We start from the raw sequence: 14,516 nt of genomic DNA, 5'->3' as shown, positions 1-14,516 counted from the left end.
AACATCAAATATTTGTCATACCCTTAGCCTCAGCTCCTGTCTCTCCATTCGGATATGAATATATTTTTCCGAGTAGAAGAAAGAAAGATTGCAGTTGACTGTTTCTGTTTTTTCTTTTGTTGATGTGTCTTTGTGGCGTCTGCTTCGCCGCTTCTGCTGCGACACTTGCCAAGGTTTTGTTTACTTTAGTTCATGTCTTCAAGCGTAAACAGCGTTCGAAGGAGTTCGAAGCGGCGTTCTTCAATGGCGTCCTCTCGATCCCTGTTGAGACCAGCAAGGGGATTCAACTTGGCGAAATTGGCAGTAACTTTCAAGCAGGAGTGTTGGTTGATACCCGGCTTGTCAATGTGGCTGCTCGCTACTTTTCTCGCTGTCAGCAGTATCTATCTGGGCTTGACATATGCTACTTTCGAATATATGTTTAAAGCCCAGCCAGGCCCCTATCTGGACGAAGTGTTTCACATCCCCCAGGCTCAGCGATATTGCAATGGAAGCTTCTCTGAGGTATCTTGTCCACCCCACTCGCTTATCCATCTGCGAATATAAAACCAGAAATTTCAATGTTGTTTTAAATTTTGTTTTCAGTGGGATCCAAAAATAACAACTCTCCCTGGCCTGTACTTTTTGTCAGTTGGAATGTTGAAGCCAGTGTCATGGTTTCTATCAAACCCTCAATTCTGTTCATCCGTATATGCCTTGCGTTGCATCAATATGCTATTGAGTACAGGATTGCTCTATGTAGTGTATAGTCTTTTACGACAAATACATGATTTTAAAGTGAGTACTGTTGCTAGTATATATAATCTACACTCTGAAGATACTACTTAATACAATACAATGAAATTCTTATTATTTTTTTCCCGTTCTCAGGATGAGTTGGAGGTTGCACAAGGCATTTTAACTGCTGTTAATATTTGTATATTTCCTGTGTTATATTTTTTTAACTTCTTATATTACACAGACGTCATGTCAACTTTTCTAGTTTTATTTGCATACTTATTATGCCTTCAAGAGCGCCATGTTTTGTCAGCAGTGACTGGTAAGATACGTTGAAATATTGTTGGAAGCCTGAGTAATATTTTGGGTTTCTGGTCAGATGGCATACTACTTCCACCTTTATTTTCCTAGGTTCCTTAGCCGTTTGTGTACGTCAAACCAATATTGTGTGGGTAATGTTTTTTGGGCTGCTTAGTTTAGCAGAAACTTTAAAACAAAATGCTTATATCAGCAAAAAGAAGTTCACACTTCCTGTTGTAAGAAGTTACAAGTATCTGGAGGTGAGTATTACCCGCCAAAACTTTTAATGGGTGAGTTGGATCTAGACTTCTTCCATGACTAAAACATTTTATAATCTGTTCCAGCTGCTGTGGTTTAGCAGTTGTCGAGTTGCATTGGCTAACAGCGCGGCATGCAAGACTCTTGCTGTTTCGATGTTACGCAATTTGACTGGTTACATATTTGTTGGTGCAGCATTTATTATATTTGTTGTGTGGAATGGTAGTATAGTTGTAGGTGACAAACAGGCCCATCAAGCATCGATTCACCTGACTCAACTTTTGTACTTTTCTGCCTTTTTTCTCTTTTTTATGTTTCCTGTAGCAGCGCCTTATGTTTTCACACTTCATGTGACACTTCGCCAGCGGGTGGTTCCTGTTCTCATTGGTATGGTTATCATTTTTACCATCGTCCATTTCAACACTGTTGCTCATCCTTACTTACTTGCTGACAATCGACATTACACCTTCTACATTTGGAGGCGTATAATTGACCGTGCTTGGTGGTCTCGTTATATGGTCACACCGTTTTACATGTTAGGGTGTCTTTTAATTGGAAGTATTCTGAAGCGCACAGATTTTGTGTTTCAAATAGGGTTTATATTTTGCCTCATAGCCAGCATAGTTCCTCAATCTTTACTTGAATTCCGATACTTTATTATTCCGTACGTGTTACTACGACTCTGTGTCACAAAGCTTGAGATCTGGCAACTTTTTTCAGAGATGGGCTTGTATGGACTTGTGAATGTGTCAACCATTATGATATACTCTCTCAAAACCATAAAGTGGCCCAATATGGAGGAACCACAACGGTTCCTTTGGTAAATCCAATATTTGAGACTGATTTTGTTTATTCTATAAAGTTATTATTTTAGTTATAGGAAAGCTCAATGAGAAAACTGTAAGATGTTTTAATTTTTTTTTAATTTTTTTATTTTATTGGAGGTACTGTATGTTTAAAAATTGTAATGTATCCTACACTGGCTAAAAATCTTACAAAATATCACAAATTTTATGCCAATGGCCACAATACAAAAAGGCAAAGATAAAATTGACAGTCTTTTACCCTCATTACTCTTACAGTGAGTAAATGTGTCTCCTACAGTCTAAATCGCAAGAGAAGAATCACAGGTATAGAAGTTGAGATCCCTGACAGCCATCATCTTTTAGGGCGACTTTGTGCTTCATAAAATACCAAGCACTTCAATTTGCTGACAGCTTCCTCTGCTGCCTGAAACAGTTGATATGTAGTTTAGTGGACAACAAAATATAACAACAGAATTTCCCAAAACAAATTTCACATATTGAAATTAATCTTATAATTAAGAAATGATAATGCCGACCTTGCTTACAAGATCACTTGAGTCATTAAGTAGGCTCTCTAGGGCAGAGCGGAGGCCTGGTGACCAGGCGTTCTGTAAAGCACGACATGAGCACTTTCCAAGTTGTCTTAAAAGATGGCAGCATCTCGAACGCAGCAGTGGGCAAGTCTTGTTTTTTAAGATGCTACTAAGGCCTTTTCCTTTCTCTCCTAAAAAAAACAAAACATGATTAACACATGCTGCTCTTCATACATTTTCCTCGCAACATCATTGATCATTCTTACCTTCAACAGAACCAAGAGCAATTTGTTCAACAATTAGAGCACTTTCAGGTAATACTCTTAAAATATGGGCTAGAATTGCCAGTAGATCAGCTACAATACGTGCTTTTCTGCGCCCTAAAAGCAACAGCTGTCGTAGAAGAGCTACACAATTAAATATGGCTACAGCATCACAGAACTGGGTTAAGAAATCAATAGATAGATGTGTTAAGTGGCACAGCAACAGATAGATGCATTCAATTGCCTGATTGAGTAGAAATAGGAATCGATTAGTTTCACTTCTCACAGGAATAATAATAATGATAAAAATACATTATTAAAAAATACTTACTTGAAGTTCATCAGCACCTAGATCAGAGTCAGTTTCTTCTACATCAGGCTTGTTGTCTGTCATTTTGTGTTGAGTCAGTAAATTGGATGCATAAACAAGATTTGGAACAACCTTAACAACAAGATAAACCTGAAAATGACAAAACAAAACCATTTGAATAAGGCGAGCACCTAATAATGAGAATAGTAGTACTTCCGACACTTACTTCCTTTATCCGTGTAAGTGCGTCATCATTTACACCATTCACAACAAAGGGCAAGGAGAGCAAGCATGCCACATACTCAACAACTTTGCTAGATGCATGAGGGTTACGCAGGTGCGACACTAACATAGCAATAAAATTTTCCTGCTTCATCATATCTACCTCTCCATCCATGACTTCTTCCATAGTTTTTTGAAGAAAAACCAACCACTCCTCACACTCAATAGGTTGGGGGTTGTCGTCTGATATCCAACTAAGAAAAGTCTGTCCATCAAACTTGTCAGTCTTGGTAGTTGATAGATTGGAGTGCTCAACCTGACTGGTGGGTACAGGTGACAAGTGTTCAATAGTGTTTTTATCTTTATCTCCAACATTATCTGAATCTAATGTAGGAACGATTTCACTGTTTCTATCTGACTTGTGATCAAAAGTTTGAACACCAGCCTCAGCCTTCAACAAAGTAACACCAGGGAAAGCAAGTTTTTTTTCTGGAGTATTTTGCATAGGAATAACAGCATCATTCTGTGTCTTGTGCCCAACTGCATACATCATAGGACAAGTTCCATTGTTTCCTAAGGTTTGATTTTCAGCACATTCAGGACTAGCCATGCAGACCCTTGTTTTTGGATGTGATTGCAGTTCCTGTAGAACTTTATGCTTATTTTCTTGTTGCTCTAAATATTTTGCAGACTCAGCATAACTCCTAATAAAAGAACAAAGAGTGGCCATGAAATTCAACAAAGCAAGCTAGTACACATTGAGAGGGATCTAACATTGAGAGGAAGAACAAACCTCGGCTTTCCTGCTAGATGGCAAATCAAGTCTTTTTTTTGTTTTTCTTTTGCCAATGCCTGGGAAGCTGTCAGAGGGTGAGTAAGAGGCACAACCACTGCAATATTAAGGATTACATGATATAGGACATATCTTAAAACCCTCCACTAATACTTTTTTAAAACATTAGAACAAATACCTGCAGCATTGGAAGGAACATTTCCCAAATTAATTTTGGAAAAATCCACAAAGGGATGGTGAAGAAGATCTGGCCAAGACAAGCGCTTAGAAGGGTCCTTCTCCAGCAATCCCCGTAAAAATGACAGGCAATCAGGGGACACAGACATAGGCCACTTAATTTCTCCTTGTATCAAGTTTACTAAGCGCAAAAGGGCATTAGTGTAAAAGGGGGGAGATCCAACAAGACATTCGTACACTATGCAACCAAGGGACCTGTTAAAAAAATTCAAAAGGAGGCTTATTACTGCTGTGGATTAATCTTTGATTTTTTTTTTTAACTTTTTACATTTTTTTCTAGTCTGCACTCACCAAAGATCTGCACTATGATCATATGGGCATCCGTCAATGATTTCTGGAGCCATGTACAATGGTGTACCCTTGATAGACACTAAAACATATGTGTCAATACTCATGCTCCTTGCAAAACCAAAATCACACAGTTTTGCAGTGCCATTAGCTTCAACAAGAATATTTTGAGGCTTCAAATCTCTAAAGGATGGGCACAAAGGGACTTAATTTGAATCCAAAAGAAAAATTTAATAAAAGCAATCAAAAATAAAATTGAGCCGCATACCTATGCAAGACACGGTGATAATGCAAATAGTACAAGGCTGAAAGCAAATCACAGACAACGGACTTCACACTTTCTTCAGAGAGTTGTCCTTTTTCTTTTAATTTCAGCGAGAGGTCTTGAGGAGCAAATTCAGTAACAACAATAATCTACGGATGACAAATAAGAGAAATAACCGTCAGAAAACTGCATCAATATCCTCTTAAAATAAGATAGAAAACATTTAAAAAATTCATACGTCATGATCCGTTTCAAATGAATCTAGCATGCGGATGATATTGGGATGACATAATGTGCGCTGGATTTCAAACTCCTGTCGTAAATTCTGGATGTCCTTTTGATTTTTTTTGTGCTGAAAGTAAGAGGGTTGAGATTATTTATCTAATATATTTTACAAACCTCCTTTAAAAAGTGCACTTGAAAATTATTTTTCTAAGTAATATTTGTCAACATACCTTGGTAATAACTTTCAGAGCTACAACTTGGTCAGAGTTTTTGGAGCAAGCTTGGTACACAGTTCCATAGGAACCCTGTCCAATGGTCCTAATAACCGTATATTTATCCATAATTGAAGTTCATTGAAATTTAGAGCTGACAGTGTGATAAGGTCCCGATGAAGGTTTTCCCAAGATGATACATGCTACGTGACAGTAGTGTCTAAAGCATAGCTAGTTCATGTGAAGAGGTTTTGATTTGTTTCCAAAGTTACTTGAGAGGTTATGTTTACTAAATGCGTGGTGAGGTTGGCAACACAGTAAGCTACCAGGCTGGCAAAAAGTGCCTTCGAAATTCGAGGATTGAGGGTTGGTGAGTGACGGCCCGTCGCTGCATATCGTGAAGATCCAGTACAGCTTTTGAGCGGAGAGTCCTTGAGGACGTCCCAACAGCGATAGTTTTTCTCAATTATGTGAGAGGGGTGCTCAGAGTGCTCTTTTCACTGTTTATTGGGTTAAATAACGCGTGTGGTTCAGATCAAAGTGGGCAAGGTAAGAGTCAAGGAATTTCCGATTCAGTCCGTAGGAAACTACTCTTCTTGATAAAATGTATCATGTTTCCTCCCACAGCATCTCATGTCCTTTTATTTTCTGAATAGCGTGACACGGCTCGTCGAGGTACAACTTTTGGTTGATGCAAGACCTTATGTTCTTGTTTTAGTCACGTTTGCATCCTTGTCCAAGTCTCACGCTTCTGCGATGTGATTGGTCCATTCGGGGTGGTGGGGGCTTGGTGGGCTGAGCTTAATTTTGCGCATGCGCAGTGAGGTATCGCAAGCGACAGCGTTTTTGAGTGCATTGTGTCGTTGTTTTGAAGGTTTTAAGAGAGTAATTTCTTGTTTTTGTGCTGTTACACTGTCATGAAGACTGAAGAAACTTGAAGGGCAATTTTCCGAGGATTCAAAAAAGTAAGACACATGTCTGAGTTCTAGTACGGTTGTCGCGGACATCGAAGAAAGGTGCGGCTACATCTGGGTTATTTTCAGGCGATTCTCGCGCTAATCTTTGCCGTGTCGCAGCGTTACACACTTGTTCGACACTCTATTTTTGACGAAGGCCAGCCACCCCTGTGGCTACATTTCGTGTCATTTGATTCCTCAGGTCGTGCAAATTCTTTCTAGCCTTTAGTTGATTCTCTAGAAATTAGAGTCCGTTTTTCTACATTAGAACGGTTTAAATTTCGGCGGACGGGTCTCGTCTAGTCGCATGGACCCCCTTTCGTTTGCGAACAGAGGCGCTTCTCAGGCGGCATGATTTTTCAAGGAAACTGGTTTCGTGTTGATCCAGGGAAGTTGCTTCTTTTGCAGGGCGCAACGTACGTGGTGTCGCTATCGCCGACGGATCAACAGTCGCCTTTTCCTCAACAGCTGATGCGATTGACTGGCAGCACTGACGGCGTTAAGAAAAATTAAGGTCCGTCTCTCTTCACTCGTCCTTCTCTTTGCCTCTCCCGGCGCCCCGCGACTGCGGGGAACGCTAGCGAGTCCTTCACGCTGTTCTCCGACTGCATGGTACGCCCCTGGAGCTTTCTTTTCGTCACCCTGGCGGGGAGGCTCTCCGTGGTGTCGTTTTTCGTTTTTCCCGCACGAACGTCGTCGCCGACCAACGACTCGGACCGCAAGGTTGGCAACACGAGCGCTACTTTGAAAAGAGCCTAGCCGCGGACTGCACGCCGCTAAGCTGCCTACACTATTTTCGTCCCGATTGGGGGTCGTAAGCTTAGCGATTGTGTGTCAGTGTTGGACAGGGGCCGGTCCTGGACTCGTGGAGTGTCTGAACGAGCATTGCAGGTCGTGTCTCGCGTCTCCTTGCGCAGCACGCGGAGTGGCGAGTGGCCTGCGAGTGGCGCCCGATCGGCGTGACGTCACGCACTGCCTTCGTCTTCTTGAAGGCTAGGTTCCACACCCAGGGTAAATTTTGCATCTCCGGTGTGGTGCGTGCCCTCGGCTCGGCGTTCGAAACGTTCGAAATTGAAGAAATGCAGGTGGAACAGACAGGTGACAGGCTGAAGCAAAACTAGAGCCGACGGGGGGTGCGGTCTGATGGCTGGTTCTTGTAAGCTGTCCTCTGCTGCTCGCGTAGGGTAGCGTAGGGGGATCCAGTGTGTTGGTGCATGAGCTGGTACTCAGTCGGTCGTGTGCCTGACAAGGGGGCACCGTGTTTGAACTGATCGACTTGCGGAGATAATAGCAAAAGACAATGGCCAGTTCACTCTGATTTCTGGAGCACAACCAACTGTTTGGCAGTCTCTTCTATTTCTCTGATGAGGACCTTGACATTTAGTTTCTAAGTCCATATTCTTGTTCTGTAACAATAAAGGGGTGAAAGGTTGCTGCAGTTCACATTTTTATTTGGAAAAATGTCTTTGTTGCTTTATTTATGCATTTTAAAATTTCATTCCAGTGCACCATTCTTTGAACATTTTTGTTTTTCTATTACAATTTTTAAAAAAAATTTCTATTGTTTAAATTTCAGGATGAATGCCTCACCACACCATCTGTCCCAAAACGAGGCAAATTCTGTACCCAGAGAAATAATCGGGACATTTCAGTCTCCAAATGGTCAAATAGTGAGGCCAGTCTTGTCAAGAGGGCCTGTTGCAGTATCCTCTCCTGTTACTAGTTCAACTGCAGCAAATGGGAGGGTTCTCCCAGTGGTCTATTTAAAAATGCAGCAAAGAGAGGTACTTTTTCTGATCCATTGTTTTTTAGGAGCAGTTTTTGGTGTAAGTTACTAATCATTCCATCTCTAATCTTATTTTTCAGCAAGTTGTACCAGTTGTCAGTAGATCTGGCAATTTAATATCAACAATTGGTCCCAAAATTTCTACTGCTCCAAGTGGAAACATAACAACATCATTATCAGGAAATCAATCAAGTTTTGTGATTCAAGGACCAATTCGAGCTGTTTCTCAACCATCAGGAAATCAGCCTACTCAACCACACATAATTACACTCCCCAAAGTGCCTAACACGTCATTGGCACTGTCCAATCAGCAATTGATTGCTCTTCAAAGTCTTGGTCCAGCTAACCAAGGTGGCCCTGTCCAACAGCAGCAATATGTTACGATTCAAGCACCAATTGTGTCAAAAACCCAGCAGAACACTGGTGCACTGAATACGTCTCAGGGTCAACCTCAGTACGTGACGATACGTACTCCTGTGCTCAACCCTTCTGCAGGCGCAACAAGCTCTGCTGCCCAAAGCCAGTATGTGACTATTCAAGCTCCCGTTATGCAAGGGAGTGGTCAAAACACGCAAACTCAGACATTTATACCAGTATCCTCAGTTGGACAGTCTCCTGTTGGGTCTGTGAAGTCCCCTATAACCTACCAAGTTGTTAAATCAAGTGGTAAAACAGGAGAACAGCTTGTTTATCCAGGTATGAAATGCTGATGTCTTTCTTTTATTTCTGCTTAAATGTCAAAAGACATTTTAAAAAAAAAATTATGTGTTAATGTTTTGTGTTTCTTCCCCTTTTTCTTTTTTTCAGTTTCTGTTGCAAACATCATGCCATCTCAACCGAAGATGGTTTTCACTCCTGTGACAATGATGCCAAAGGTTTCTGTCGTATCTGCTGGCAGTACCTCAAGCTCTGAAATTATAAGCAACTCAAGCAACATTAGTGGTTTGAAGTTGAGCACTAGTAGTGGGCAGTTCTCAACAAAGCTGTTAAACACCTCTGCTGTGAACCTTTTGCAAGGAAAATCACTGCAAACTCTTTCTCTCCGAAAGGAAGGAATAATTTTGAATAATGCTGAGGTTTCGCCAAGTCAGTCAAAAGTTCTTTCCTTGCCTATGGGGATGTCTGTATCAAATACATCTTCTACAGTTTCCCCAACTCAAGGTTTTATTAACTTGACCATAGCCAATGGCCACATACAACAGAGTAACAAGCCCTTTACAGGTAAAATTTTAAACTATATGGCATTATTTTTTCATTATATGGATCTAATGATATTCTCTCTCCATCAGCTGCTAAAGTTTTGCAAGAAAGCCCAAGAACATTTGGGGACAAAAAGCAAACTGAATTGAATTCAGAAAATTCTTGGAATGCTGACACCTCAGAATCCTCATTGGTCATAAAAAATCAAGGAGGAAAAGACAGTGTCTCTCAGAAAAATCCTATCTCTGAAAATGAAGTTATTGACATCAAAAGCATCCTTCTGTCTGGAGGTTCTTTTAAAACCAACGAGGCTGGTGCTCTCCAACCCAATACTGCAGAGGCCACTAATGTGGCCAGCACTGAAACTGAAGGAACCGGGCCTTCAGATAATAAACAAGATGGAGGTGAAGAGGCTCAAACACCATCATCCCCCATCAATCTTTTCTGTGAGGGAGAAGAGGTGAGTTTTGTTCTTCCTTGTTTAAGATTTGTTTTGTGCAATGTCCAGCTGTGTATTAACTCCAAATCTCAAATTCCAGCTTGCTCACTCTCCACCTAATGAACCACCTCAGCCTAAGTATACTATAACAATGTCTGACAATCCAGATGATGACATTAAAATTCAGTTGGTGGACACTGAAGGGCCTAATAAAAGTAAAGAGCCAACTACTCCTCAACCAGATGACAGACCATCTGTCAATCCTCTCACTGGAAAACCATTCCTTAAGAAGAGTTCTCCTAAACTTCTCTCAAAAGCAAGTTCAACTTTAAAAGGGCAGTCACTCTTGCGGAATCCAGCTGCTACTCAAAGCACAGTGTCACCAAAGGCATCGAAACCAACCAACAAGGTTGGAGTGAAATCAATTTTAAAACCACAGTCAGGCAAGAAAACAGAGATAAAGCAAGAACCCTCAGAAGGTGATGACAATTCTCAAACTGATGTGAAGGACTGTCCTGATGGTTCAAACTCCCCCTTAACATCCTCTTCATATGAGGACTTTGATGCTATGGCTGCCTTGGAATGGAAAAATGGAGTTGGTCTTCTGCCTGGCAGTTCCTTAAAGGTAAAATATTTCATCAAGCTACTTACTTTTTTCACCTTTTGAAGTAGAGGTTCTTAGACCTTAATATATTTTTCTTTGTTTCAGTTTCGGATGAATGAGTTTGGAATTATGGAAATGGTTAGTGATGATGATGCAGTGAAGAAAGGAACTGATAAAGACACAAATTCTGACAGTGAGGGTTTAATGATTGATGAAGGAAGCAACAGTAGTGTTGAAGCGAAGCCATGTGTAGAAAACACTGAGAAGAAAAAAGGTTTTTATAAGATTTTCATCACCTAGCTTATTTTTTTCTGTGTTATATTTCTTACCCACTGATCTCCTGTGCAGAGTCCAAATCTGATGATGTTTATTGCTGCGAGACATGCAACGTCTATGGTTTGGCATCGGAATTCCTCAATGAGCGGTTTTGTACACAAGCATGTTCTGCTGCTTTTACTGTGAAAAAAGCCTGGCAATATAGACGAGAACAAGACTTGCGGGCCTTGCGGCTTAGGAGAAAGAAACGGCGTCTAGAGCAGCAAAGATTGGCCCGTGAAAAGGCAGAACAAGAAAGTCAAGAAAATGAGGATGTAAAGTCGGCTCCTCAACTTGTGTCTAAAGTAGGTGAAATCATGTCAAATCTCTGCACTCTGCCTTTATTCAAACTTCTATCAAAGTTTATGTGAAAAATTAATTCTTGACCATTTCTTTGAAGCTTGCCAAAAAATTCAAATCTGTGACTGCTGAAAGTATGTCTGATGGTGAAGACAGTGTGGATGATCCATCATACCTGGAATCTCCAATGCCATTGTCTTCCTCACCAAGTTTCAATGCCTCTGATAAAATTGGCAGCTCTGATGTTGCTCATGATGAAAATGGAAAGGTGGGGAACCTCACTGGCTTTAATATATTGATTGGTCGATCTGTTTCACCATTTGTTATTGATTTATTGTATTACTTTGTTTTTACAGAAACTTTCCAAGAATAAACAGGCAGCCAATTTTACTTGGTTTAAATATCTCGATATGGTTAAAGCCAAGGCAGCCCCTTCAAAACTTTTCAAAGACCCCTTTCCTTTTGGTAAAAATGGTTTCAAAGTTGGAATGAAGCTGGAGGGTATAGATCCTGATCATCCATCATTGTTCTGTGTTCTTACTGTTGCTGAAGTGAAAGGTATGAGATTACCATCTCATTCATCTCTCTTAGTTGAATATTTCTTTGTCAGAATGTTATTTGAAAGTCTTGATTCTTTCAATTTTTATCAGGTCATCGTCTCCGGTTACATTTTGATGGATATGCTGAAAATTATGACTTTTGGGTGAATTCCGATTCACCTGAGATATTCCAACCCGGTTGGTGTGAAAAGAACATGCGCAAACTCACACCTCCCAGAGGTTACAATAATTTCAATTGGAATTCGTACCTCAAAGTCTGCAAAGCAACTGCTGCACCTAGACTATTGTTCCACAACAAAGGCTCTGCTAATGTAAGTTGCTTGCAGTTTCATTATTTCTATTTTGTATTTCTGATTCTATTAATTATAATTTTATTTTTTAACCTTGTTTTTTGTGTTGAAAAATTAGGTTGTTTGCCCCAATGGGTTTAGAATAGGAATGAAATTAGAAGCAGTTGATCGGAAGAACTCATCATTGGTGTGTGTTGCATCAATTGCCGATCTTGTTGATGGTCGCTGCCTCATTCACTTTGATTCGTGGGATGAAATGTATGATTATTGGGCTGATCCATCTTCACCCTACATTCATCCTATTGGTTGGTGTGATGAGCATGGAGTTACTTTAACTCCTCCAAATCGTAAGTACTAAACTTTGTTTATTGAACGTTGTTTCCTTGGATCTACATTCTTTTGCAACGTTTACTAATCTCATTGTACCTTTGACAGAGTACAAAGATCCAAGCTCCTTTTATTGGGACAGGTATCTTAAGGAAACCAAAACATCCCCTGCACCACCGAGGGCCTTCAAACAACGACAGCCCAGTGGTTTTCGCCGTGGAATGCGTCTTGAAGCTGTTGACAAACGTGTCCCTCACCTTATTCGAGTTGCCACTGTTGATGATGTTCAAGACCACCAAATTCGAATCCGATTTGATGGCTGGCCAGATGAATATAGTTACTGGGTCGATGATGATAGCCCTGATATTCATCCTGCTGGATGGTGTCTTGAAACCAAACATCCTCTTGAACCGCCTCCAAGTATGTCCTTTTTAAAAAATTGACTCAGTTATTACAAAGCACTTTATGCCCTTAGTTCTTTTCAAATATTTGTTCTTGTTTTTAGGTGAAGAAGACATGAAAGTTCTTGCCAGATGTGGTGTTCCTGGATGCAAGGGAGAGGGGCACGTTAAGGGTTCTAAGTATACTAGCCATATAACAGCTCAGAACTGTCCATACTCTCAAGAGAATCTGTTGAAAGATGGACACTTACCTGATAGGTTGACAAGCGGCAATGATAGTGTGTCTTTGGAAGAATCACCTACATCGTAAGTGTCAAAGAAAGTAACTAGTTGGAACTGTTTGTATCTCAGATTTTTGTCTATTGATTGATCTTATGATGCAGGTCACATTCAGACAAGATTGATCAGAAACCCCCGCCAAAGTGGAAGCGGCTTTTGCAAGATGCTGATGAGCTTGACATTAAAAGGTAAGTTCCTTTTTGAGGTGCATCTCTTGGTCATTGACATGTTGACTATGTGCCATCTTGTAGTTTTATGCTATTGGTGGAGACTGTACAACCTATTGTTTTCCTTCTGTTAGACTGATTCTTATAAATAATTTTGTTAAATTTTAGGGCAAGATTGTCAGATGATGATGATGACGTTTTTCGGAAGAAACCATCCCTTATTGCAAGCATGCAACAAAAATTGCAATCTGAACTGGAACGTTCAGTTATTGACCCTGGTTATCAAATAGAAACTGGCCCAGGGCGGCCAGCTCTTTGGGCCAAACATTCTTATCCATTGCATTCATCGCCAATGGTGAGGGACGCAGTAAACCCTCAGGCATGGACTATTGAGGATGTCCTAGAATTTTTGTCATCAGTACCTTGCCTTGAAGAATATGGCAAAACTTTTAAAGAGCAGGTTAGTAAAACATATATGTTGCTTGAATAATTCATTTTCAGCATCAATAATCTAATGCTGTGAGTTATGTTCTTCTATTAAAACGTTTCTTCTTTTTCTTTAGGATATTGATGGTGAAGCGTTACTAATGCTTACCCAAAATGAACTTGTAAGCAATATGAAATTAAAGTTAGGCCATGCAATAAGATTGTACAATTGCATAGTTATCTTAAGGCAGAAGTGTTTCTGAAATATTCACCTTTATGTTTTGTTAAATTGATGCCAGTTTTTGGTGCCAAATAGTTATTGTTACCATGTGACCAGTATTTGTACATTTGTTGTAAATTTTTCCTGTAAAATCATTGTAAATAATGTTATTCTGTAGTCTCCTACCTGACAATTTTCTTTATAATTTTTCTTCACACATAGTGCTAAGAACATGATTTAATGTATAATTTGGATTACTATTTATAAACATATATATATTTATGTTCCTTAGAAGGAATTTTTGAAATAGTCATAAGCTCTTTATGATATGATTGATAAGGATGATATAAATTTCTGCTCAAATGATCTAGAACTGTTGATACATTTAAGTACTGAACCTGGAATAAAAAATCATTAAGTTGCTTGTAATAACTACTCCTGAAGTCTCATTTTTCTTTCAACCCGTGAGTTCTTTGAGTCTGAATATTCTTTCACTGAAATGAACACGAAACACGACACGCAATCATCTTGAAATTTCGCGGGAGGAAGTGACACCCAGCTACACTAGCGCCCTCTGCAAACCGCGCCAAGAAACCGCCAAGGAAGCGACGTGCTATACTCGTCCCAGCGTAACCTTTCCAAATCACTCCGCCAGTAGCCAGAGAACAGAAAATAGTCCCGCAGGTAATAGGATTTTTAAAAACCAATAATCAATTCTAGACCGTTGCGATCGTAATAAATCGTATAAGTAAACAACGTTGAAAAAATACGAACAATCTCAGACGTAATCACTAAGCATTCCGGGTTCTGCATTTCC

The 14,516-nt window shown here is 40.1% G+C and overlaps 3 protein-coding genes across 12 annotated transcripts; 2 read left to right on the top strand and 1 right to left on the bottom strand.

The window, feature by feature from the left end:
- The first annotated feature begins 108 nt into the window (after positions 1-108).
- Positions 109-2,325, top strand: LOC117651570 (dol-P-Glc:Glc(2)Man(9)GlcNAc(2)-PP-Dol alpha-1,2-glucosyltransferase). The gene is made up of 5 exons (XM_034395700.1): positions 109-504; positions 586-777; positions 871-1,039; positions 1,129-1,277; positions 1,362-2,325. Exons 1-5 carry the CDS (start codon positions 193-195, stop codon positions 2,097-2,099), a joined length of 1,560 nt encoding a protein of 519 aa, XP_034251591.1. The 5' UTR covers positions 109-192; the 3' UTR covers positions 2,100-2,325.
- LOC117651569 (serine/threonine-protein kinase fused) lies at positions 2,190-5,734 on the bottom strand. Its single transcript, XM_034395699.1, has 11 exons — positions 5,448-5,734; positions 5,231-5,344; positions 4,996-5,141; positions 4,731-4,910; positions 4,381-4,634; positions 4,203-4,299; positions 3,414-4,113; positions 3,209-3,337; positions 2,881-3,121; positions 2,618-2,805; positions 2,190-2,505 (listed from the first exon to the last, which is right to left on the bottom strand). The coding sequence occupies exons 1-11, from the start codon at positions 5,556-5,558 to the stop codon at positions 2,434-2,436; spliced, it is 2,232 nt and encodes a 743-aa protein (XP_034251590.1). The 5' UTR covers positions 5,559-5,734; the 3' UTR covers positions 2,190-2,433.
- A 96-nt stretch (positions 5,735-5,830) lies between these two features.
- Positions 5,831-14,134, top strand: LOC117651568 (lethal(3)malignant brain tumor-like protein 3). Of its 10 annotated transcripts, none has more exons than XM_034395692.1 (18): positions 6,257-6,394; positions 6,794-6,899; positions 7,962-8,169; positions 8,252-8,867; positions 8,979-9,392; positions 9,461-9,831; positions 9,911-10,435; positions 10,520-10,688; positions 10,763-11,034; positions 11,130-11,297; positions 11,386-11,587; positions 11,680-11,900; positions 11,998-12,226; positions 12,315-12,626; positions 12,712-12,913; positions 12,991-13,074; positions 13,222-13,513; positions 13,617-14,134. In XM_034395692.1, exons 3-18 carry the CDS (start codon positions 7,963-7,965, stop codon positions 13,740-13,742), a joined length of 4,410 nt encoding a protein of 1,469 aa, XP_034251583.1. In that variant the 5' UTR covers positions 6,257-6,394; positions 6,794-6,899; position 7,962; the 3' UTR covers positions 13,743-14,134. The 10 variants fall into 10 exon arrangements, with proteins under 10 accessions (XP_034251584.1, XP_034251583.1, XP_034251585.1 ...); XM_034395694.1 differs by having other exon boundaries at positions 6,794-6,997; XM_034395693.1 differs by lacking the exons at positions 6,257-6,394; positions 6,794-6,899 and adding an exon at positions 5,831-5,978.
- Positions 14,135-14,516: the final 382 nt, after the last annotated feature.

This window comes from Thrips palmi, unplaced genomic scaffold (genome assembly GCF_012932325.1).
Source record: "Thrips palmi isolate BJ-2018 unplaced genomic scaffold, TpBJ-2018v1 HiC_scaffold_6, whole genome shotgun sequence".
In the NCBI taxonomy this organism is placed as follows: domain Eukaryota; kingdom Metazoa; phylum Arthropoda; class Insecta; order Thysanoptera; family Thripidae; genus Thrips; species Thrips palmi.
Note: the sequence above shows the minus strand (reverse complement) of the source record. Positions and strands in the feature narration are given on the sequence as shown.